The 26,365-nt window shown below is 37.6% G+C and overlaps 3 protein-coding genes across 5 annotated transcripts; all 3 read right to left on the bottom strand.

Moving 5' to 3' along the window:
- Nucleotides 1-4,834: 4,834 nt before the first annotated feature.
- LOC122052903 (signal peptidase complex subunit 3B-like) lies at nt 4,835-18,210 on the bottom strand. The gene is made up of 6 exons (XM_042614645.1): nt 18,000-18,210; nt 17,348-17,395; nt 15,205-15,267; nt 6,038-6,091; nt 5,819-5,905; nt 4,835-5,197 (listed from the first exon to the last, which is right to left on the bottom strand). The coding sequence occupies exons 1-6, from the start codon at nt 18,123-18,125 to the stop codon at nt 5,072-5,074; spliced, it is 504 nt and encodes a 167-aa protein (XP_042470579.1). The 5' UTR covers nt 18,126-18,210; the 3' UTR covers nt 4,835-5,071.
- A 675-nt stretch (nt 18,211-18,885) lies between these two features.
- LOC122052902 lies at nt 18,886-22,299 on the bottom strand. Of its 3 annotated transcripts, none has more exons than XM_042614644.1 (7): nt 22,004-22,299; nt 20,797-21,009; nt 20,106-20,256; nt 19,845-19,972; nt 19,528-19,590; nt 19,386-19,454; nt 18,886-19,284 (listed from the first exon to the last, which is right to left on the bottom strand). In XM_042614644.1, exons 2-7 carry the CDS (start codon nt 20,986-20,988, stop codon nt 19,213-19,215), a joined length of 675 nt encoding a protein of 224 aa, XP_042470578.1. In that variant the 5' UTR covers nt 20,989-21,009; nt 22,004-22,299; the 3' UTR covers nt 18,886-19,212. The 3 variants fall into 3 exon arrangements, with proteins under 3 accessions (XP_042470578.1, XP_042470577.1, XP_042470576.1); XM_042614643.1 differs by having other exon boundaries at nt 20,797-21,024; XM_042614642.1 differs by having other exon boundaries at nt 20,797-21,040.
- Nucleotides 22,300-22,580: 281 nt separating this feature from the next.
- On the bottom strand, nt 22,581-25,731 carry LOC122054154 (subtilisin-like protease SBT2.4). The gene is made up of 9 exons (XM_042615970.1): nt 25,505-25,731; nt 25,294-25,426; nt 24,806-25,224; nt 24,629-24,724; nt 24,489-24,558; nt 24,125-24,407; nt 23,724-24,046; nt 23,112-23,652; nt 22,581-23,045 (listed from the first exon to the last, which is right to left on the bottom strand). The coding sequence occupies exons 1-9, from the start codon at nt 25,717-25,719 to the stop codon at nt 22,624-22,626; spliced, it is 2,502 nt and encodes an 833-aa protein (XP_042471904.1). The 5' UTR covers nt 25,720-25,731; the 3' UTR covers nt 22,581-22,623.
- Between the last annotated feature and the right edge of the window lie 634 nt (nt 25,732-26,365).

Here is a 26,365-nt window from a genome sequence, read left to right on the forward strand (position 1 = left end):
CTCTCTAGTCAGATTTGACCATTGGCTAACGTGGCAGCTCCGAGAACCTGGAGTGAGTCAGGGTGCCCCCAACGGTATATCTTATCTGCTTCGCAACGGCTCTTCAATGAGTCAATGACAACTTTTTATCCTCGCCCGGGCACTTGGACAAGTCCGGGCGCCTGGAGTGTTGTTGATGTGGACTCCCAGAGTTATCCTCGTCACAACGGGCAAAGGGATGCCTATTCAGTACTAGGGTGGTCTGAGCACCCTGACTGGTCCGAACGCTTGGAGTCCGAGCACTTGGACTTGGTCCAAGCACTTGGACAAGTTAACATAGAGTTGACTGTTGGTGCAGGAAGCATCCGACGATCGAACTGGTGTTTTGATTATGGCAAAGGGTTCAAGTTAAATTGTTTTGTTATCTAATGAGCTTAAACAAGTGTGCAGGAAAGTCCTAACTGCGGTTAGGCAGGCGAAAAATCCTAAGGGGCGGTAACCTTAGGTCCTAGGGGGTGGTAACCCTAGGTGGAGGAAAACCCTAAGGGGCGGTAACCTTAGGTCCTAGGGGGTGGTAACCCTAGGTGGAGAAAAAATCCTAGGGGGCGGTAACCCTAGGTCCTAGGGGATGGTAACCCTAGGCGGAAAGTCCAGTCGGTCTGGAGGACCGGACTGGCATCAGGTAAATCTCCTAAGTGGAGTAGGTGAGGACGCGTTCCCCGTAGAGGGAACAGTAGGCGTCGGGTCGACCTAGGGTTTCCGGTCGGAAACCCGAAGTCAGACCCGGACAGTCCGAAGGCTGTCAATTCATTTGTTTATTATCTTTTGTGTTCTAACTCTGTTTTGCAGGAAACTAACACTTTTGTGCAGGGTGTGATTAACTGAGTCTTGCTGCAATCTCCCGTCACCGATCGATCTCCGGTTGGATGAATTCTGTGGATGGTGGTGATTCGTGGAGGTCTGATTGGATAGGTGTCGACTGGATCAAGCCGAGGTGTGCGGGTCAGAGGAGACTGATCGGTCGACCGAACCTTGGGATCGGTCGACTGAATCCAGGGATAAAGTTTGACCTGATCGAAGCGGAGCGACGGATGGACGGATCAGATGCAGTGGAGATCATCTGATCGGTCGACCGAACGTGGGGATCGGTCGACCGATCCGCTTCGGGTCAAATCTGATCCCGAGACTTGGGGATCTGGATCAGACCTTGCAGAGCTATAAAAAGGGGCCTCGAGGTGCAGCTCAGAACATCAAATTCCGAACAGAAGTCTTGTGCTCTCGTATGCTCCGTACGCTTCAACAACGCTTTGCTGCAACAACGAACTGAACCTCCAACGCTCTTCTACTTTCTTGTTCGTTGGTAAAACTTTCTTATTGGCACTTAACTGTAATTGCTTCTAGCTTGTAATAGTTCGAATTTATAGTTGTTGCCCACCGAAAGCGGTCAAGGACCGCGGGCCTTCGAGTAGGAGTCGCTATAGGCTCCGAACGAAGTAAAATACTTGTGTCTTCTGTGTTTGTATTTACTTTTCATTTCCGCTGCATTTCTACTCTTAGTTATAAATCGCTAAAAATAGCCACGAGCGCTATTCACCCCCCTCTAGCGCTTTCGATCCATCATTGACTTGTCCGACTGTTGCTCCAATCACTTGGGCAATTCTCTGTCCATCCAGAGTTGAGTTCACTTGAACTCAACTTTAACCTTCTCCTCAAGCAGTCTTTCACTCAAGCTTCTCATCCTTTAGAAGCACCGCGCGAGTCCTTCTCGCTCTACTAGTGTAGTCTTTCATAGCTTCTCGTCCCTCCGATGCACTGAGTTTATCGACTCGATTCTTGTGCCATCCTTCTTGTATGTTGCGTCTTCCACTTGACTTCTTATGTTTCTTTGTCCCTGCACACTTAGACACAATGCATCAAAAACGCAAAGCCTAACTTAACCCAGTTGATTACATCAAAACTCACCCCAGATACTTACAAGAATTACATCAGATGGATGTAAAAATGACTTTCCTTAATAGTAATCTTGACGAGAAAATCTATATGACACAGTCAGAAGGTTACATTGTTGAAAGCTAAGAGAATAAAGTATGTAGACTTAAAAAGTCTATATATGGATTAAAGCAAGCGTCAAAATAATAGAACATAAAATTTAATGAAGTCATTTTATCTTATGATTTCAAAATAATCAATGAAAATTATTGTGTTAACCTAAGAAAAAAAAGTTTGTTATCTTATCATTATATATTGATGATATGTTAATAGCTGAAAGTAACATAAAGTTTGTGATAGAAGTCAAATAATGACTTTCATCATAATTTGACATAATAGATATGGAAAAAACTAAGTACATATTAGAAGTAAAGATCATTAGAGATCAATAAAAAAGACTTTTGGGTTCGTTTAAAAAGACTTATATCACTAAGATACTACAACACTTTAATATTTCAGATTATAACATTGAACAAATACCTGCAGCGAGATGCACTGTTCTGAGCAAAAGTATGTACCCCAAGACTCCTGAAAAAATAGCCAAAATGAAGAAAAAACTATATGTAAGTGTCATTGGTAGTTTAATATATACTGTGTTGTGTACTCGTCTGATATAAGCTATATTGTTGGCTTAGTTAGCCGTTTCTAATCAAATTCAAAATCAAGATACTGGAAAGCGATGAAGAAGATATTTAGATGTCTCAAAGAGACATCACATTATCGTCTCTGTTTTCAAGGATCAAATGTGAGTCTAAAGGGCTACACAAATGCAGATTGGGTAGGGGACATTAATGACAAAAAATCCATATATGGCTATATCTTTTTATTGAATTGTGGCGTCATCTCATGGAATGACAAGAAATAGGCTTGTGTATCACTGTCAATAATGGAAGCTAAGTATGTGTCTTATGCAGCAATTGTGCAAGAAGATGTCTAGTTAAAAAAGTTCCTAAAGTATTTGAAGATTGCTAAGGACAGCAAAAGTTCTATTATAATGTATTGTCACTGTTAAGCTGCTATAGCTTTTTCTAAGGATCTCAAATATCATAGCAAGGACAAACACATAGCTATTAAATATAATTTTATAAGAGATATTGTTGACAAGAATAAGATAGTTCTTGAGTATATCCCTAAATGTGTTATGCTTGTAGATCTTTTTACTAAACCATTGACTAAAGAGTCATTTCAAGGACATGTGAAGTCTTTGGGACTTTGTAAAATTAACACATTATAAAGACAATCAAATATATTAAAATGACATTATCTAGTCAGTGTATATGTTGTTGTTATATTTTGGGAAAAAGTCTCGGTGAACATGTTGGTGGGTTGAGATTGGTCCACTCATATGGACAATCATCTCTATTTGTTAAGTATAAATAGAAATAAAACTGTTACTTATGAGACAACTTATGTAGCTGTGAATAAAGACATACCCATAAGTTAAGGTCACCTTGATAATGCTGTAAAAATGAGATCATTTATGTAATTATTAGAGTAAATGAACCCACCATTTATTAAATTAGTTTAAGGCCAGATTGGAATTTTTAAGTTGAATTCATGATTAGACATTAGGTATATCTAAATTAAAATCTATACAATGTTAAATTTTGAGAAGAATATGTACTCTTTATTAGTAAGAGAAAAACATCATAGCTTGTGATTCATACCATATGTATTATGACAACAATAAGGGTAGTAGAAGAATAGATCTCTACTTCTTTATTATGTGAGATCCTTGAAATTATAAGTTAATTTCAATTTTACCTTAAGTATCTATTTAGCTTCTACTAAAATTTCTAATCAGTGTTTTATATTTTAGTATGTATCCTATTGGCTATAAATGATTCAGTTTATAGAGCATAACTAGGAAAATGACTTATTAGAATGAATAGATTTTAGTTAAAAAGGAAGATTAAAATATATCTATATCTTTGACATTTATTCGTTGATCGACAAATTATATTTTTTTGTCGAGTACATAAAATATGATTGTTAATAATTGTATTGAATAAAAATATTGAACTTGCTCTCGACATAATTAACATTATGAGGAATTAGAGATATTCATATCAATGTAAATGATTTAATAAATGTAAAGGTAAGATATTCATTTCTCTGATTTGTTTGATAGAGAAACTAAGTTAAGTTTAATAATTTTTTTAATAGTAATTACTCAGTGTATTTACTATCGTACAAATTATTTTACGAAGTATAAATTAAATGTTTTTACATGGTCTTCATGACTAGATAATATTTATGAATTGGCTTAGAGATGTGTATAATTAGTATTTATGTTACTGAGAGAGTAAACTTCCGCTATAATGTGTAGTTACTGCACACATTACCACTCTTCTTCCTATATAAGCGTCCGAGGAAATTAGATAAAAGAGCAAGAGAACAAATCAAGAGGTTGGTTCATTTTGGGATTTAATTTGTGGATCCAGCGTGGAAGTTTGTTGTGATCTTCTCGCAAGCGGCAAACTCTTCTCTTTTATTTCTTCTCCAGAACAAGATGTGAGATTTAATGTTTTGTACAGTATTTCCATTCTATTCTACAATTAACAATTATTTCTTCAGAACTCTTCAAATTTCCACCTACGGAGAAAGGAGGCACCAATTTATTTGATCTTTCTAATCGAATAGCATATTTTTGTTAAGATTGACAAAGCAAATGATCAAAACTTAACATAATCAAGCTCAATCCAACTAGTTTAAAGCCCTGCTATGCATTGCCCGCGCCACAGTAGTGGCAGAGTGCTTCACTTGGTGAATTCAGTTCCTGCAAGGAAAATAATGTGGCAAAGCAAGCGGTAAAGTGGATGGTGGTTGTTAAGTAGTTCTTTCAGGGGGCAGATTAAGAGGGAAATGGCTTCAAACTAAAATCTATAGTCCAAAAAGCGATTGTATCATACAAAGAAGGGCTTTGGAAACGAATCCCGCACTAACAGCTAAGAAGCTTTAGCTAGTGTTTGTTGCTCTTCACCCAAAAGCCACCATAAGAGGACAAAGGAGAGAAAAACCATAAATTGCTATCTTTCTGCAAAATCTTGCTGCTAGAATCATACAACATGGTATCTATTTCTCAAACAGTTGGAAGAGCTAACTATTTATAATCCTCAGGAAGACTGTATCCAGTCATGACTAGTTTGTCGGCAAACATCTTGCCAGTCTTGGGCATGATATGCCAATGGAGTGTCAAGTTGTAATCCTTTCCTTTAAGGTTGTTGCCCTGCACACAATTTGAAATGTAAGAGATTAAGTAATAGAGTATCAAACAATTGACTGATGAATTGTGGTATTCGCTTCCGATTTCGCACAATTAACATTGGACAAAGCAATATGAACCAGAGACTGCTAAGAAAATAACTGATTACAAGGTTTCTTTCATGATGAGACTTTTAGATAAAGAAAACTTAATTAATTCATGCAGAGATAAAAATTGACGGCTTTGCATAGGTGTCCATTATGAACAAATAATGAAGATCAAAGCTGAGTCTGGAAATGAACAAGGATGATGAGCTTAAAGCTAGTCTGATTCTTAATAGTATTCTGCAATGTCAACCTACTGAGCTCTCCATGTCTTGTACAGATACGAAGAGGAAAGATATATTTTACAAACGGTTACTTGTTACATAGCCACTATGAACCTACCTGTGCATTATTCATCTACAATATAGCTGAAAACCATGTAGCCAAATAGTAGAGAGCTAATACTAGTGAATATTTTATTTTATTAAACAAATTAAGAATTCACTATTCACGATCAATATGTTAAGAAGAGTATTATCATAATGCATAAAAAAATATATTGTATTATTTTAGAAGACCAAGGATGTATTAAATTTCTTGCCTGGTCAGTAAATCGATACTTGTTTGTGGTATGAATCCAGAATTTGGCCTGTTCTTTAGATTGTATGATTCCGTCCCAAAGTGAAACCTGCCATCCAAAATTATCATGATTGCATGATTTCGGTCAACATGTCACAAAAAAATAAATAAATGATAGAAAACACCATTACTGAAGTTGTAACGGTAACAAACTACAATATGTAAATAACACTAGGTTCACCTGATTAAAGGCATTCTGTGGTGTCTCATACTCAGCCGCTACAAAAACAAACACCTACATAATCCAATTAAATATTTTTAGACCAAAGTTAATGAATTTGTAAACAGATCCTGCAATGGAATTGAAAATTATTCTGTTGTGAAAAGTTTATGAAGATTGTAAGGAGAGAGCAAATAATCAATTGGTTATTGCTATAATTATCTAGGCATGTTTTGTGACATGAAGTTAATTGAGAGATATATTGTCATTCATTACATGTCATCTAGGGAGTTAATTATGGAGTTACCTAGAGTTAGAGAAATGTTCTTTATAATGTGTGAACTGAAAGGGATGAAAATTGGTCCCTTTCGTAACAGAACAAACTTTTGACATAAATGTTCAACCAATCAGCTGTAAGACGATATCAAAAGTTAAGAGATACTGTGCTAATAGAATTATATCATCACTTCACTGGGCATGTCTGTGTTAGTCAAGTCTATTATGCCACTCATACTGTTGGTGCAGTGAGCACCAGATGATCAAACCTGAGTTTTAATTATGGCAAAGAGCTCAAAGTTAAGCTATGGTGTTATCTAACAAGGTTCATGGAGCTTGCAGGAAAGTCCTAAGTGATACTTAGGCAAAAGCCCTAACTGTGGTTAGGCAAGGTAAAAACCCTAGGGGGTGGTAACCCTAGGTTATAGGGGGTGGTAACCCTATGCAGAAAGTCTTGGCAGGTCGAAGGCTTCAGGCAAAAGTCCTACGGGGTGGTAACCCTAGGTGGAAAGTCCTGGTGTCGCGAACCAAGTGAAAGACTGGACTAGCCGGGAAGCGGATGTCCAGCAAAAAGTCCGGAAGCTTCGAGTGTTGAGCAAAAGTCCAGTCGATCTGGAGGATCGCACTGGCAGCAGGTAAATCTCCTGAGTGGAGTAGGTGAGGACGCGTTCCCCGCAGAGGGAACAGTAGGCGTCGGGTCGACCTAGGGTTTCCAGATGGAAACCCGAAGTCAGACTCGGACAGTCCGGAGACTGCCAAACTTTCACTCTTATACTATCACTTATGTGTTATGAGCTAACTTTGTGATGTAGGGTATTTTTGTGTTTAACATATCTTGCAGGAACCAAAGTGCAAAATTGGCCTCGGATGAACAGTACTGAGGCGCCACCATGGAGCTTGGAGGCACCTCAGGTGCAAAACCTGAGCTGGCTGCGAACCAAGCTTGGAGGCGCCTTGAAGGAAGCCAAGGCGCCTTGGACAGCTTGATGAAGGCGCCTTGAACCTGATAAGGTTCGACCAGTTCAACCCTTATCTCCGCGGCTGACTCGGCTCATTCAAGGCGCCTTGGTGAACAGTAAAAGGCGCCTTGAACACCCTTTATAAGGGATCTCGACCAGCAGCTCTTCACAAGGAATTCCAAGTAATCTCTTGGTGAACAGTAAAAGGCGCCTTGAACACTCTTTATAAGGGATCTCGACCAGCAGTTCTTCACAAGGAATTCCAAGTAATCTCTCTTCGACCAGCTGCTAACGACACGATCCCGAACTGCTGTGACAACCACCCGACGACCCGGAGCTCCGAAACTTCAGCTTTTCTCACTGTCGTCGGTATAATTCAATTGTTTATTGTTAGCTATTGTACTTCATCTTGTAATCATTTTTATCGAGCTTATAGTTGTTGCCCACGCAAAGCGATCAAGGATCGCGGGCCTTCGAGTAGGAGTCGATCTAGGCTCTGAACGAAGTAAAATCCCCTGCGTCTTTCTGTGTGATTGTTCTCTGTTTATTCCGCTGCTTTAACTTTTATGCCTTTACGATTCCGATAATCGAAACAAAATAACCGCGAGCGCTATTCACCCCCCCTCTAGCGCGTCTCGATCCAACAATTGGTATCGGAGCGGGGTTGCTCTGAATTGGTACAACTACCGTTCGAGCATTTTTTTCGTCGCTTTTTCGCTCTTATAGGATAAAAATAAAATCTTACGCCTTTCGTTTTTTCCCTCCAAAATTATTTTCGAAAAATTCATTTTCATCTTTTCACGGTTTATTAGTATTGATAAAATATCGAATTTGGCAAAATTTGAAATAATATTTTTTTTAATATTTTTTAACAATATTTTATTATTATTTTATTATTTTTTCTCGAAACTCGTAAATTTCTATTTCTATCCCTCTACCACACTACTAATCCAGGATCAAGTCCTGGGACAAGTTTTGTGTTCACTTTTTCGTGCAAGATTCAATGGCTCTCCAAGAAGGCTATAGCACCACTCGTCCACCGCTCTTCTCCGGCGAAGACTTCGGCTACTGGAAAGGCCGAATGGAGTCGTACCTATGAACCGAGTTCGATGTCTGGATGATCACCAAGACCGGGCTCGAAATACCAACTGACAAAGCCGGCATGCCACTACCGTACGAGAACTGGGACGCGAACCTTATCAAAAAGGTAGAAGCAGACGCAAAAGCAACGTATACACTTCAGTGCGGCTTAACGAATAAGGAGCTGAATCGCGCCAGCCCATTCTCAAGCGCCAAGGAGCTATGGGAGAATCTGATTCAGTTACACGAAGGTAGCCAAGTAAGTAAGCATAATTTAATAGATGATTTATTTGAATTAGATGAACAGTATGATACTACTTCGGTCGAGGAAGGTATTACGTTGGTTGCAGGTATAAGCAAGTCAGAGGAAGCTAGAAAGAAACAAATGATAAAGGCAACATGGTTCGAGTCTTCAGATGAATCTGAGACTGACGAAGAAGAACCGGCAAGCTTCCTCGCACTACCGGTACTAGCATCTGTGGCGGAAACTGAGTCCGAATACGAGACAGATACCGAGAGTGAATCCGGATCCGAGTCCGAGAAAAGCCACGGATCTGTATCCGTTTCCGAGGGACCCAAACCCACTGTAAGTTCTTTAATTTCTAGTATTAACTTAGATGATACGGAAAACTTAATTCCTTACTTATTAAAGAAATTAGCTAAATCCAACGTCCGGGTCAAGTCACTCCAAAAGGAGGTAATAGCCCTTAAGGAAGCTACTGACTCTAGTTCTTTAAATGAGCCAGTTCAAATTGGAAGTTCAACTCAAGTTCAACAACTTGAGGAAGAAAATTTCAATTTGAAAACTCAACTTAAAGAACTTAAAGACATATTGGAACGGTTCACGTTGGGTTCCAAGAATCTTGATTTGATTCTTGGAAAACAAAGAGCCGTTTACAATAAATCCGGACTTGGATTTAAGCGAAAACGAAAATATAAATCATATTTGTCAATTATGAATAGACAAAATAATAAATCAGTCCAAGCATGGGTACCCAAGTCCAACTTGGTTAATCAAGTTGGACTTGGTCAATATTGGGTCCCGAAGGATCAAATACACTACCTCGACAGATCATATCGAGGCTATGATCCAGGGGGAGCAAAAAGAAAAACGATATTAATAAAACGAACATAATTTCAAATTAAATTAAAAAATTCAAAATTAAATTAAAAAATTCGAAATTAAATTAAAAATTCGAAATTAAATTAAAAATTTTAAAAATAAATTAAAATTCAAAATTAAATTCAAAATTTAAAAATTAAATTAAAATTCAAAATTAAATTAAAAATTTAAAAATTAAATTAAAATTCAAAATTAAATTAAAAATTCGAAATTAAATTAAAAATTCGAAATTAAATTAAAAATTAAAAAAAAATTCAATTAAAATACAAAATTCAATTAAAAATTCGAAATTCAATTCGAAATTAATTCAAAAATTAGAAGGAGGATCCAGAATAGCTGGCACCCCCAACTAAACTACCCGACTGGGTAACCGAACTTAATCTACCCGAAATGGATAAACAAGAGTAGACTACCTGGCAGGGTAATTAAGGTTAGATTAAAAGGAGCTAGGTTTAACTTAACCCACGGTATTGGTGAAGTATTGGATGATAGTACGTTGGGGAAGCTTAGTCATCGCACATCTAGGAAGATATGACTTCAACCTGATGCATTTGGCTAAATAGAACTGACCGAAGCTACCCTTTATGGATCCTAACCAGTTAGACCAAGGTTTTGTATTAAGTTCAATGGGTAGGACTATTTGAAAAACCTCGAAGGCATGGTTACTTTAATGATGTCCTTGTGACTCACCATAGCCCAAAAGTTTAGCCAAAGAATGCTTACTTGTTGAACCCAAAGTTAAACCTGAATCTAACACAAAGTTAAACTAAACCCTAAAATTGAACCATAATTCATCTCACAAAAATTATAGGAGTCCCTAATTGACAATTTAGATCGGGTGAGATGACTAAGGAATAGAAATTCAAAATTATATTCATAATTAATTAATATTATTTTTTCAAATAAAAACTAATCTCAAAAGTATTTGAAAAATCTCTTAAAATTCATTTCAAAAATCTTTTTAAAAAACTTAATTTCAAAATTATTTTAAAAACTCAATTTCAAAATTATTTTAAAAATCTTTTAAAAAACTCAATTTCAAAATTATTTTAAAAAAACTTAATTTCAAAATTATTTTAAAAATATTTTAAAAAACATAATTTGAAAATCATTTTAAAAATCTCTTAAAAACTTAATTTGAAAAATCATTTTAAAAATCTTTTAAAACTTAATTTCAAAATCATTTTTAAAATCTTTTAAAACTTAATTTCAAAGTCATTTGAAAAATCTTTGAAAAACTTATTTAAAAATCCTTTGAAAAATCTTTGAAAAATCCTTTGAAAAATCTTTAAAAAACTTATTTAAAAATCCTTTGAAAAATCTTTGAAAAATCCTTTGAAAAATCTTTAAAAAACTTATTTAAAAATCCTTTGAAAAATCTTTGAAAAATCCTTTGAAAAATCTTTAAAAAACTTATTTGAAAATCCTTTGAAAAATCTTTGAAAAACTTATTTAAAAATTCTTTAAAAATCATTTTAAAAATTATTTGAAAAATTCTTTAAAAATCATTTGAAAAATTATTTGAAAAATTCTTTAAAAATCATTATAAAAATTATTTAAAAAATCATCTTAAAAATCGTTTGAAAAAACATTTTAAATATTCAAAATCATTATCTACAAAATTATAGTTTTTCAAATTATAATCAAATTTCAAGTTATTAAAATTTTAATTCTTTTCAAATCATGATTTCAAACTTAATTAATTGAAAATCTTCAAAACTTTAAATGTTTAGTCTTTTCAAACTCTAACTTACTTTAAATATCAATTAAAGTAGAGTTAACTCCATCTCACACTTACTTATAAGCTGAACATGATTGGCAACCTAGAATAGGTGAGATGGAAAATTAGGAACATTATTTTATTACTTATGTTTATTGACCTCTCATACTTGGACTCTAGGACCCTAAGAATTTATTAAGACATTAATTAAGGGGGAGTGATTTTGAGTTGGTCTTAAAGTTAGTTTTCAAAGCTAAGTACTTAATTAAGTTTTCTCTAACTAAAGTTAGTTAAATTATTTTCTAAACTTAGCTACTTGGCAAGATATTTTCTCAGCGCAATCATTTTTAAGCTGAAAACATAGCTAAACATTCCAAATTTAGCTAAGTGGTTTTCAAAACAATTCTTTTTGAAAAGAAAAGTCTTTTTAAGACTAAATACGTGTTGAAAATTATTATTTTCAAAAGCCTTATAAATTAAGCTAAAGCACTTAACCAAATTTTTTTTATCAAAGTCTAAGTACTTAACTATGCTACCCTTTAGGGGGAGCTTAAAATTAAATAAACTATTTCTCTCTTGTGTTAATTCTTTTTGATTTAAGTCAAAGGGGGAGAGAAAAGTCAAAGTTAAGAAATCAAGAAATTAAACATAATGAAATGGGGAGCATAAACTTTAAAATTGCATTGATGCTCATGGTTAACTTCCATTATTTATTCCTTTATTTAATGTTATGTTTTACTTAACTTTGAACCAAGGTTGTCATAATCAAAAAGGGGGAGATTGTTGGTGCAGTGAGCACCAGATGATCGAACCTGAGTTTTGATTATGACAAAGGGCTCAAAGTTAAGCTGTGGTGTTATCTGACAAGGTTCATGGAGCTTGCAAGAAAATCCTAAGTGATACTTAGGCAAAAGCCCTAACTGTGGTTAGGCAAGGTAAAAACCCTAGGGGGTGGTAACCCTAGGTCATAGGGGGTGGTAACCCTATGCGAAAAGTCTTGGCAGGTCGAAGGCTCCAGGCAAAAGTCCTAGGAGGTGGTAACCCTAGGTGGAAAGTCCTGGTGTCGCGAACCAGGTGAAAGACTGGACTAGCCAGGAAGCGAATGTCCAGTAGAAAGTCCGGAAACTTCGATTGCTGAGCAAAAGTCCAGTCGATCTGGAGGATCGCACTGGCAGCAGGTAAATCTCCTGAGTGGAGTAGGTGAGGACGCGTTCCCCGCAGAGGGAACAATAGGCGTCGGGTTAACCTAGGGTTTCTGGATGGAAACCCAAAGTCAGACTCAGACAGTCCGGAGACTGTCAAACTTTCACTCTTATACTATCACTTATGTGTTATGAGTTAACTTTGTGATGCAGGGTATTTTTGTGTTTAACATATCTTGCAGGGACCAAAGTGCAAAATTGGCCTCGGATGAACAATACCGAGGTGCCTCCATGGAGCTTGGAGGCGCCTCGGGTGCAAAACCTGAGCTGACTGCGAACCAAGCTTGGAGGCGCCTTGAAGGAAGCCAAGGCACCTTGGACAGCTTGATGAAGGCGCCATGGAGAGGCTGAAGGCGCCTTGAACCTGATAAGGTTCGACCAGTTCAGCCCTTATCTCCGCGGCTGACTCGGCTCATTCAAGGCGCCTTGGTGAACAGTAAAAGGCGCCTTGAACACCCTTTATAAGGGATCTCGACCAGCAGCTCATCACAAGGAATTCCAAGTAATCTCTCTGCGACCAGCTGCTAACGACACGATCCCGAACTGCTGTGACAACCACCCGACGACCCGGAGCTCCGAAACTTCAGCTTTTCTCACTGTCGTCGGTATAATTCAATTGTTTATTGTTAGCTATTGTACTTCATCTTGTAATCATTTTTATCGAGCTTATAGTTATTGCCCACGCAAAGCGATCAAGGATCGCGGGCCTTCGAGTAGGAGTCGATCTAGGCTCCGAACGAAGTAAAATCCCCTGCGTCTTTCTGTGTGATTGTTCTCTGTTTATTCCGCTGCTTTAACTCTTACGCCTTTACGATTCCGATAATCGAAACAAAATAGCCGCGAGCGCTATTCACCCCCCTCTAGCGCGTCTCGATCCAACATATACATGATTGGGGTGTATTAAGAATATAAAAATAAAGATTGGTTGTCTTTCCAAATGGCTCGAGGTTTTGAAATAGATGGTTAGCCAATCCACTAAAAACAATATTTCAGTGGCAGAGTTGTATCTTGTATACTTCTTTGTGTCTGATCTCCATGTTTGTTAAGGTAATGTGTTTTTAACTACAATAGAAAAGGAAGAATGCACAATATCTCCATATGCAAAATGATCCAAAAATGGCATAAAACTATTAAAAGTGAGCATTGCTCAAATAGTCAATCAAAAATTAGCATGCCTTCACATTCCTGGCGTCATTCATTCCAGGTTTGCGACTATGATTTTAAATGCATCCTTCAGAAATTCAAATCATCATACACATATCACAGTATCAAGTTCAATGGCACGGCAAAAAATATCCTACTCATCTATCCAAGGATTACAACCTTTGCATAATTAGATTTCTCCAGCTTTAACATCTTATGTGGATCATAATATCCAAGCTATAGATTCCTGATTGTAATATTGGAATAGAAGTGAAGATGCAACGTTGTAGCTATGCTTTGTATCGAATGCAACAACAAAGATTCCACTTGAATGTTTTAATCTTTCTTCACTTCTCAGACTCCTTTAAAATCATTCATGTACTAGAATTTGAGTTATTGAAAATTCTATATGAAAAGAACCATAACCTCAGCATGCAAAACAAAAAATTCATGATTTTTTTAATGATAAGTTACAATTTCTCTCTAATATTATGTTTAGAAGTTATTGATTTCGATATTACATTATAAAATTATTGTGGAAAAGATGCCAACTCAGGTAAATATATTTAAGCAGAACAATATCTCCTATTTCCACTCAAAATAGATACTTCAAAAAAAAGTGTGTATTAAAAATACTGCCAATTGAAATATTTATATGAATTGCGGTTGCCATGGAAATCAACTCCCCTCACCAACTTCATATTACTATGTCTCATTAAACCTAAATTGTATTCATATAAACCTTTCCTATCTAGAACTACCAACTCGGATGTACACCAAAATACCCACTCTTCCATATAGTACATACATAGATCTAGTGTTTTATGGCTGGTCCTAGAATGCACTCTCCATATCAGTCAGGTTACAGGTACACAATTCCTGTACCCTCTGAAACCCTAAACCTGCATCATTTTTCTCAAACTCAAGTTTCAAGTTAAAATAGTCTTTTATGATCAATCAAGTACTAGTAATTCATTAGATGGTTCTATGAGATTTACTATCAAAACTTTTATGGAGAATACTCTACACCCATCAGCAAATAGGGAAGAGTACTGATGTCATAGTCCCACTAAGTGTAGGGATTTTGGATGTGCCTATATTATGCTAGTGGCCATCTCTGGTCTTCAAAATGGCAAATCATTTTCGCGATTAAGTGGTCTCACTTTCAACATAATATCAAAGCCTTAACTCATATGTCAGAACCTAATGAAAAAAGTGCGTGTCATGGATGTACATAGAGCCACAGCCCGCACCTTTGAGTTTGATGGTCAGCTGAGGACTCCTGCATGTGCTCTATCCTAGATACACTTAAAGCTTCAATTCATACCTCTGAACATGACAGGATGTGAGGACCTGAGGAGGGTATTTCAAACCCATCAGTGTAGAGGGTGGCACTGGCTCATCATCCAACAATGGCTTATAGTAGGCATCCTGACTGTGCTTAATACTAAAGGGGTGCCCCTTCCCAAATAGGTAGTCAGTTTAGGATGAAACAGGAACAATTGCAAAAGGCAATGACTTAACGCCAAATATGTTTGACATAATTACATGCAAATTACCAAGAAAAGAATTCTTAAATCATTGTACACTTACAACATAGAACAGCAGATAATAGGTTCTAATTATCAACACTATGTCCAACAATATACTTAACAATATGCTGATTATTAAGTGTGAAAATAAACCTGTTTAGTATTCCAGGTGAAAAGGGATGAAAGATCTGCTGATATGTTCATTGTTAAGCTGACCTAGAAAGTATAACAGTACATGAAGTTAGATAAACAGCAACTTGCAAGATTCTTATGTCCATATATAATGTGTTTAATAATAAAATGTCCTATGCTAGCAGTGAACAGAAAAACGTAATTTAGTAGTATAATGTGCAAGAATCAACAAAATCTATATCATATAATCAGGTTTAGTTGATTGAAATTTTCACCCAATATGCAGATTTTTCTTCTGGACAATATAGCAAATTAGAAGGAGGAGGATTTACTGTTTTCCCATTTTTTCCTTTCAAACAAAGATACTGCTAACAGGAGATACTAATTTTGTGTTTAATTGGAAAGAAATAGGCAGGAAAAGAAAAGAAGTGAAATGAAAGGATGCATTTCACTTATTTAGTTCAAGGAAATAGAGAAAGAACTTGATTCCATCCATTTCCTATGATTTTATTTCCATACAATTGGAAAAAAATGATCAGACATGAAATTTACACATATTGTAAGAGCAGATAAGTGAGACCAGTTCCCTTTAGGTAAGTCTGACAAATGAAATAGAGTGAAAATAAGATACATACTATTCATTTCTTTTTAATAGATGGTAGTGAAAACAGTTAATTATTGCACATGTTCTTTTGACAGAGTTTGTAATTCGACTCATTGATCTTAAACTTCATATAGTATGCATTTTGATTTTGTATCCATAGAATCAATGTTTTGGCCAAAAAGCAGTCAAAGGTTTCAAGCAAAAGAACACTAAATTTCAGTATACTTATCTACGCAATGCTCTGGCCTAACAGCAACTGCAGCCTGTGTTGGTGTTTTAGTGTATTTTAAATTATACTTGCAATAGCAAGTATTATGAATTACCCATATAAGAAAATGCAAAAATGTATAGAAATCTAGAGAGGTACTAGTTAAGTATTATAGACCATTAATCAAAGGGTAAAGATATACTTTTCCAAAATAATGAAAAACATATTTATCACTTAGCATTACAAATTTTAGTATTGCGTATATATCCTTCTAAATTTCAAATCTTTAACAAATACAATTCATTTGAATTAAATTTAGCTTATTGATGTTTTATATTGTCATTATTATAATTTTTGTAATTGTTTATTTTCATTTTTTTTCTTTGTCTCACTTTTCATCTTGCATTTTATTTCTTTTAGTCATTTTTTTCATATTCAAATGTCATATCCAAATATTCAAATAACATTTTCGAATATTAATAAAAAGAATATCTTGAAAATATTAAAATACTTGTGTGATCAAATTCAAAGGGACATCATAAATGTTTAAAAGTTATAGAGCAATATGGTTAGTTACAATCATTTTGTTACTATTCTAAGAAAATTTTACAATGCCATTTTTGAAAATTTAAAATACATATTTACTTTAAAATAAATGTTTAAAATTTCAACTGATAATGCCAAGGGGAAAATACATATTTACTTTTCAAAATAACAGAATTGCAGATTTGCCATTACGAAATTCAATATTTTATCATCCATAGAAGGGGAGCTTTGGCGCAACTAAAATTGTTGTCATGTGACCAAAAGGTCACGAGTTCAAATCCTGGAAACAACCTCTTGCAAAAAGCAGAATAAGGTTGCGTACAATGGATCCTTCCCCAGAACCCCGCATGGCGGGAGCTTCGTGCACCGGACTGTCCTTTTTTTTTTAGGTAAGGATGTTTGGGTAAAATGATATAAGCAAAATGCCCTTAATATAATTTTAACTTTTATTTAGTTTCATGCCAATATCTCCTTTTTCATTTTGTATTGCATGTCCTCTGAATTCATTTTTCATATTCAAATGGCATTCCAAGATATTTAAATGTCATTTCAAAAATTAAATATACTATAAGATCGAAGAAAAACAATAAAAAAACAAAATTTGACAAAGGAATTTTATAAAAGTAGCCAGTTTATTACTATTTCAAGAAAGAACTCTCAAACTGGATACATACTCGATTTTTTATGTTTTATGGTGGTATATTTGCAAAATTAAACTAAATGATAAATGTGCAAAATAGTTTCTTTGAATGGAAATTTTGCCTTAGTAACAAGGGCAACAACAATACAACACTAACAGAACTAACCTCATCATTCCCATTTGGTTGCTTTTGGAACCAATTCACATTAAGAACCTGCAGAAGAACAAAGTCAGGACAAAATGTTGGGAGAAAAAGAAGAAAACATTGAAGCGGCTTATAATGCATCAAGAGGATAAACAATTAGTATCGTCAACTTAACTAGGGTAAAGAACAGAGTCAGTCACAAGAAAAATGTATAACTTCATACCACTTACGTAAAAGAAAATCACATCTTTAACAAATTATATGCTTACTATAGTCAAGAGTTAGCATCATAAAAGGCCCACAATCCCATTGATGGGTGCTTTATAGTTACATCTAGCTATTAATTTGATTGACAAAAGGAAAGAGACTGATGCAAATAACAAACAGTTCAGGAAACAGGACGAACGCCAATTATTTTGAAAATGACTTGGTTTTTCTATCAAACAAAGAACATCTATGTCAACAACATAATCCGTTCATCTTGAAGAAATCTGTTGACAGCTAAGATAGAGATCCAAATTATTTGTTACAGATGAACCAAATCCGACAGCAAATCATGCAATTGAACATATTGGGTGTCAGTACAGAGCAAAGTCTTGAGGGATCGCCGACCGGAAGGGATTGATGACCTGAAAACGGGTAAAGAAGGAGAGAGCAAGCCGTGAGTTCTTACCTTGACGTCGGCGGTGGGCGAAGGAGAGTTGAAATTTACAGAGAGGGAGGCCATGGCGCACATCACCGCCAGGATAGCGACGCCGAACGTCACCACCGCGTTCGCCCTGTAACCGAACGAATGCATCGTCCCTCGTGTCTCTCTCTCTCTCTCTCTCTCTCTAGGTTTTGGAGTTCTATATTTCTGTTAAATTGGGTTAACATTAAAACTAACCCAAATCTTCGGGCGTTTTAATGCATTTAACCAAAATGGAATTTGGTAACGAATAGAAGTGAAAAAAAATATATATAGAAAAATGAATTTGCAAATTAAGCTATTACGTATAATTTTTTTTTAAAAAAAAAAATATAGAGACGGTCTATTTTAAATTTACCTCCTAATTTTAAAAATTAAGAAATGCAGAATCATCTTTTTACTGCAATAAACAAAATTACAATTTAATTTAGAAAAAAAATAGAACAATAATACCTCACAAAATTAAATAATAATGGTTTTAAAACTTGACATAATATGCAAAACTAGTCTCTGGGACAAATTTTAAAAATCAGGTTGAAATCATCCACACCGAATACCATAAACTCAAAATGACGTAACAAAGGACCATGGAACGACTTTGAATCATGAAGCGAGATTTTGCATGCTAATATTCACAGTTTTAGAAGAGATCTCTACCAGGAAAGCAATAGAACTTAATGTGGGGAAAAGACACATTTCTTATTCACTAGAACGTGGCTAGAGCTGTGGATAAAGCCACAGAAAAACTGCAACTTCCCACACGTGACGAAATCATCCAAATCTATTAATTATCTCTATTTTTGCATATGTTCTCTTCTGCTTATCAAATGGGTCATGGGTGCTGGAGTGGAAGACAAGAACACATGACTCATTTTACACCGCAAAATCCGGAAGATTATATAGAATAAATCGTCCTTTTCCGACTCATCTTTTAAGCACGCTGTCCCCTCCACCACAACCGAATAAGAAGTATGTCCTTTCCATTCTCACCAAAACAAGAAAATATAAATACATATATATAGACTACAAAATCATTGGGTGCCATGGTTCAATCACTGCAGTCCATTAGGTAGGTATATATATAAATATATATATATTTTACTAGACTACAAAATCATCAAGTGCCATGGTTCAATCACTGCAGTCCATTAGGTAAGGCACTTTTACAATCCGTCCAATCACACCACCTTGTTCCTCTTTATGGGTTAAGTGTTTTCAATCTTTTGGCAGAGTGGATGAAACCCATGATCACCTGCATCTCATCCAATTCCTGCTTATGTGTAGGAATGTGAACAAGAGATCAGATAAAAAAAAACATGTTAATTGTTAGAAGAAAGTAGTAGTCCAAGAAACAGAAAACAGAAGGAAGACCTGTGACAGGAGATGATTTTGAACACCAAGAATCAGTTGTTCCTTGGTTGGCTTGGGGTTGACGTTCACCTGTGCATCAGTTGGTTTCAAGCTTAGTAAAAGGTAAAGGGTCTCACGAGTAGAATCTGGTCAAGAAACATACGAGATTGAAGTGCCTCCAGTATCTCCATAAGGTCGGCGTCCCAAGCTTAGCCAAGTTAAGTCTCTGTTCATTGTTTACTAAGTTATACTCAATTGAAGATTGTGTAACCAAGATGACCCATACTAAGATTCTTCAGGAATCATGCGGATGATTCAAATGGTTTGAACCACCCATGGAAATATATAATCTCAAAACAATGCAATCATACAAGTCAAAAAAGTTTAAAGATGGATTTTATTTTAAAAACAAAAAATTGAAAGATGATAATGAGATATATTGTGAATGATATTGAATTATTCAACACAACATCTCCTCACCATTTGATGTTTATGGGCATTAGTATGAGTGTCTTGACAACTGCTCCGACCACTTGACTTTGCAAAGGATGCCCATGGCTTGGTATGCCGAACCCTTGGCTTTGTTGTCTTACGGAACTCTAAGCTAGCTGTCAAGACAACATAACTTTAATAAAAATTAAAAATATATAGGCATACTGCAGGCTTTACTTCTTAATTTCAAGCAATATCTAACTAATGAAGATAATTATAGATCCCAATTAGTAAACAGTAGGAACTTACAGCAATCAATGTCTTTGTCTCCCAGGTCTGAGCTACTGCAGAATGAGTTATCATATTCAATGTCATCATCATCATCTTCGTTTCCTGTAGGGGCTTCCAAGACACTCAATGCATTTCTTTGCAGTTTCACTTCTACGCCATTCTTTAGAACCTGATAAAATGCCAACAAATTTTATTAGCAAGACTTCCAACTTGCTTTATCCAAATTGCATGGAAAGAAAATAGTCCAAAATTTCACATAAAGTAACTAAGCAAAGGTGTCAGATCAATTAAGATTGGAAACTATAATTGGCATCTAAACCCTCTCTTCTAAGTGAAAGATCTAACTCAGGCTTTGAACAATTGAGTGCCAAAACTAAGCTAAAGATAATTGTGGAAGTAATCGAAAATACGGTGAATTGGGGGATACAGGAAGCGTCTGCATCGGCATCAATTTATCATTGATAAGTGCATGACATCATCATTGGTATGTTCTCTAGGAATGTTTCTCCAACCATAATAGTTAATAATCCTGTACATTGATTTGAAGGAAAAAAAAAAAACTTCTAGTTTGGAGGTCAAATTTACAAACCACCAATGTGAGATCATACCTGATATTTTAGCTCCATTTAGATACCCGCTTCTTGGTAGCATACAACTACTAAAAATATACAAGAATAGTGGGCAGGTAATGGATGAAAGAATTACTAACCAACCAATGCCAGCCACCAAGACCTACTGCCTTCTTGACGACGCCTTGAAGTCCAACTAAAATAGACTTAGTTCTGTTGTTTCCAGTGACAATGACTTTAGTGTGCCTGGGAAGCACAGAAAGCTCTTCATCCCCACTTTCATACCGTGAAGGGGATAGAGTTGTCCTGACAGAACAGAACTCAGCTTCCATACCTTGTAATAAATTTACAACCTGATATCCAACCAGCTGAGGAATCATCAAACTATTAGCAAAGGAAATATTAGTTAAGGGGCTATGCAAATTTTTTGGCAGAAAATACAACATTGAATAATAAAAGTTCTTCTAATGCAATTTATAATGGTTTTATTCTGATAGGCAAGATTATGGACAGTAGTGCCAGTTGGAGGTAATAACATCTCACAAGCAATAACATTTTTTAAGGTACAAACGTTATTTTCAGGGAAAAAAAAGGCAGCACCAAAAAGACCAACAGCAACGCCCGTCAACATCATATGGATTTTGACTAAGCTCACGTATGAAAATTCAATTCAATCCAATTAATGAGAAGGCAACAGGCTGGCTACCATCCAACACGCTATTAAAAAAAAATAGCATTCTTCCCAGAACCCAAGTCTTTCCCAAAATTTATGTGGCATAGTACTTAATCGGCGCTCACAGAGGAACGAGCAAGTATCAAGAATCGAACATGAATAGTTATTTATCTATTTACTTATTTTTTGTGTGAAGAAAAAAGCGAAAAAAAAAATCACAAACTCATCTAATTCCACGATCAGAAGATTCGCAGTAAATCAAGAATAAAACAAAGATTTTTTTTTAATGCAATTCCTCTTCACAGTGCCGATCTACACAATGATTTTAGTTAAAAATAAAGGAAAGTGGTTCAGTTGAAACCCCCAAAAAGTAATACATAACGAATGGATCGTTTGCTAAAACATGCATTGAATCATGAGAACAATTCCGGAAACTAGAGCAAAAATCGGCATTTCCGATTCTCTCCCTTTTTTTAAAAAAAAAAATCAGCACAACTTTCCACAAATGGGAAAAAAGTGAAATCCAGCATCAATCCGAAAGATTTAGTTCAGTTAATTGTCCAAGTTGAAATCAAACGTATGCAAAAACTACACACAAAAATATCAGGAAATCGAACAAGAAGATCGAAAAAGTAGATGCAGCAAAAATTAAAAGGTTCATAATTAGGTCATACCACAATGTCGCGATCCAGCGAAGCGCAACACCAAAGCCGATTGAACCGTCGAAATGCGGCGGTTTTCCAACTTAAGAAACAACAAAATCGTGAAGTCTCGCGATCCAGAGAAGGATTTTGATCGATGATAGACCGGTCTAGGAGATAACCAGCGGATTCGCGAGAATTGGATACTACGGAAGGGAAGATCGGGATCTGGGAGCGGAAAGAGTAGGGTTTCTAGTAGCAGCGAAAGAAAAGAGGAGCGCAAGGAGTCAAGGACGGTAGAGGAGTGGGCGTTCAGTGAACTAAATGCTCGGCAACTGCCAAATGGGTAAGTAACGTTTCGGAGCGGATTTTAAGGAATGTTACGGTTCGAAGCCGATACGGTATGCGAAGGAACAACTAGTCACGTGATTTTTCTGAGGGCTGCCCTGGCGGCTCCATGCCCGAGACGAACTGTCGAACGAGCGCAATGACACCGACACGTTTCTTAATCAGTTATCTAGATTTTATGAAATACCTAAGATTGTGGTTAAATTTGATCGATCGTTCACTTCCAATATTTCTCTGCTTGCTGTTAAAATGAAAATTTAAAAGTAGTTTTTTTTTTCATCCTGCCGTCGACATCTAGCAAATGCTCATCCGAATCCCACCGGTCGAATTGCCAATGGCAACCTGACTACGTGATTCAGGCTCCCGGTCAAAACGATCTCCCCAAATGCAAATGACTCCGATGTCTGGAGCACCTTGAACTCGATCTCCAAATCTTGCACTCCGTCTCCAGGGATTTCAAACCATTCTGGATGAACGCTCACCTCCACCACCTCCGGCTGTGGCGGCCTGACGGAGCTCAGGTACGTCTCTGCCTTCCCTGCAACATTTCTCACGCTGCGTTTCACCGTTTGGTGCCCTCTTAACGCAGATATGGTCACCGACGGCAGATTAAGATCCGCCGGAGAGCGGTCGGACTCGGCGTCGCACTTCATTCCGGTGGCGGATCGGACGAGCGCCTGGGTGACGTTGGGCAACGCGCACAAGAAGTTGACGTAGTCCTCGAACTCTATAACATGCGAGGACATTGTCAAACCTATGGCAGTTGATGAATGATGCGTGATTAAATCATTACCGGCGGAGAAGACTAATCCCGGGTCGAGCGCCGCCTCGGGGTTCACCATTCCGGCGCCGTGATCGAACGGAGTCGACGGGCGCGAGGAGTACAGGTCCGAGCCCTGCGACTGGAGCGGGAGCCCTCGGTGGTTATGCTTCAAGGCGGTGGTGGACAGGGCGGAGGCTACCATGGAGGGATTCCACGAGGGGCGGAGCTGCTTGATCAGCGCAGCGACTCCGGCCACGTGCGGCGCCGCCATGCTCGTCCCTGAGAGCAGAGCGAAGTCGTCGCCAGAGAGTACAGGGTCGGAGACGCCAAGCGAGCTCCAGGCCGCCCAAATTTGCTCCCCCGGTGCCAGGATATCCGGCTTCAGGACGTCAGCCGGATTCTTCTGGTCGTCCATGACGCCAGGCCCTCGAGATGAGAACCGGGAGACGACAGGCGCGTCATCGGAGAAGAAAGCGTGCCGGCCTTCTGTAATGGCTCCGGTGGCTCTGTAGCTGATCGCCGCACCTCTCTCGTCCCTACAAGTGTTGTTCTCGTAGTACGCCATGAGCACCTGCATCGACCTCCAACAGGATCTTAATTGTAACTCCAAAAATTTAATCAAATTAACAAACATTTTACCACCTGCGCATCAGCTACTCGAGGGATCATAATTCCGGGAACGCTGAAAGGAAGAGGATGGGCGACGAAGTCGCCGTAAGCAGGGTTGGCGATAAAGATAAATCCAATGAAATGAAGAGCTTTTGCGGTGTCAAGTATGGCAGCGAGAGATGAGGTTCCATTAAGAAACCCCTGTGAGAATGAACATATCACAACGCTGTTGATCACCAATTCAGGCTTCAGGGCATCTGCAAATTGACATTCTTCTGAATCCAAACTGTTCTTCACCGCAGCGTCCTTCGCCGCGATGAGCTTAAACTGGAAGAGCCCATTTCCCGGAGTTGGTGCTAATTAAAATCAATGCGTATGATCGATTGTTACATTGGAAGAAGTGATGTCGGATTCAGTTCTAAGTTACTTATTACCTGTTAAGCCAACGCCTGGTAGTCGATGAGCATCGCCGGTGAGAAGAGTAGGCACGTAAACTCTCCCGGTAGTGCTCGCTGCCACACCCATTGCCCAAGGGCTGAAAGATGAGCATGTGGCAGCGGCCGGGCCTTGGTTGCCGGCGGCCTGAGCGACGAAGATGCCTGCTCTTCTCGCGAATAACAACGCGATGTCGAGTATGCTCATGAAGCTAACGATGCCCTCCGGGGGCTCATCTGGGCCGACGGAGAGCACCAGCACATCAACTTGATCGCGTGCAGCCTACAGATTGATTAGATAATTGAGACAAAACGTCAATTATTTTTTGGAGTTATGACGCAAAATCTCTGATTCAGTTCTTACTTGATCAATGGCTGACACAATGTCAGCAACATTTCCACCTGCAGGATACAGAGCCTTGTAAACAGCAAGCCTGTTTTTTTTTAAAAAAAATGAAAAGTAAGTTTTCTGTGCACAAAATCAAGAAGAGCAAGCAGTCTTGCCTTGCACGAGGAGCCATTCCGCTTGCAAATCCATACATGAAACCATTGACGACGGCAGGAACTCCCCAATTCCCAGCTGCAATGGAAGCTACATGGCTGTGGCAGAACAACTCAATCCAGCATAATAAAGAACAAAAGCGACAGACTGACTTAATTATCACTCCTCTGCACGATCACCTGCCATGTCCAAGCTCGTCAAAGGGTGAGAAGTCCCTGGAAGCATTCAAGGGAAGGGTTGTCGCGGCTCCACGAGCAAAAAACCTAGCAGAAACTATCTTGCCATTGCAGGAACCTGGAGGAAACAGAGGACCTTGCTGGCAGGAAAGTGAACCGAAGAGCGATGCAGTGCAACTGTCTAACGTTGAGTTTTGAGGCAAGGGGAGTTCGGAACAAGCAAAGCTGGGATGGTTGGGGTCGATGCCTGTGTCAATGACGCCAATTAGCATGCCTTCTCCTCCATACTTGGCGCCGGCCATTGCTTGGGGCCATACTCGCTGAGGGATCCCTAAGAACTGGGGTGTGTAGGTTGTCATCAGCTTGGCTCTTCGATCCTTCTCTATTGTTAGCACACCGGGAATTGATTCGAGCCTCTTTGCCTGTACCAAATTGTCTATGAACAAGCGTCCGAGTGAATGGGCATTCAGTGATGCTTTATGAAGAAGTACCTGAGCGGGAGTGGTATGGACGGCAAAGCCATTGATTATGTGGTGGAAGCTGTACACTTTTTGGTAGCTCTGCACCTCGAGATTGCTCTCAAGAAGTTGGTCATGAGACTTCGCCAAAAGCTTTGCTTGTTCCCTGCTTGAGTTTAAAATATGACCACTGATTCCTAAAAATATGAAAATATGACCACTGATTCCTAAAAATGCACTATACATTTTATATTGTAATGGTTTATGTCTCTTTGATGCCGTAGCATCTGCTTGACGAAATGCCACTGGTTCTCCTTCCATTGTCACGAGATAGATGGCTTTCTCCTCCATTTCTGACGCAGTCGCCACTAACGCAGGAATAATTAGAAAGAGAAGTAGAGAAAGAAGATTAGTTTTTGAAGGATAAATCTTTTTCATGATCTCAAACGAGAAATGCATCCAAGGAAACGAAGTGGCAGATGCATTGAGAAGAAGATGGACAATATAAGTACGGTAGCAGAATCACGTTGTTAGCTTGAAGAGATTAGTTTGTAACGTATCGTGTGTATCCTGCTGTTCTTCGTGTTTTTATTTTTTTACTCTTTTTTTTCGCTCTGCCGTTACTACGAATAAAGGTGATTACCTCAATGTTAATCAATAATTATCTTCTCTTAATGGCTTGGTCTCGTTTAGGAAGGTGTTGAATCCTACGTGACAAGTTTATTAACATCTGAATTTATAGAGATAAGATCCTCTCACTCCAGATTCTTATGTCCTCATATTTTTTTGTGACGGTTATGACATCCTCATGATTTACACTATATCTTTGAGATGTGATTTAAAACATGAGGACATAAGAATATGGGGACAGAGAATCTGATCTCAAATTTATAATGGGGCAAAGATTAGAAAGTGCCTTAATTATCATATAAGGGTGTTTTATTTTTAAAAATATACATTTGAAAAAAATATCTAATCATAGTTTATCTAAAAGTATATCAAAAGAATACCTAAGCACTTTGTGGGACGGTGCATATGCTTTGTAAGATATCGGGAATAAATGTCATGGGTAAAATGGATTAAAAAAATCTATTCATTTGATTCC

The sequence above is a fragment of the Zingiber officinale genome, chromosome 3A (assembly GCF_018446385.1).
Source record: "Zingiber officinale cultivar Zhangliang chromosome 3A, Zo_v1.1, whole genome shotgun sequence".
Taxonomy (NCBI): domain Eukaryota; kingdom Viridiplantae; phylum Streptophyta; class Magnoliopsida; order Zingiberales; family Zingiberaceae; genus Zingiber; species Zingiber officinale.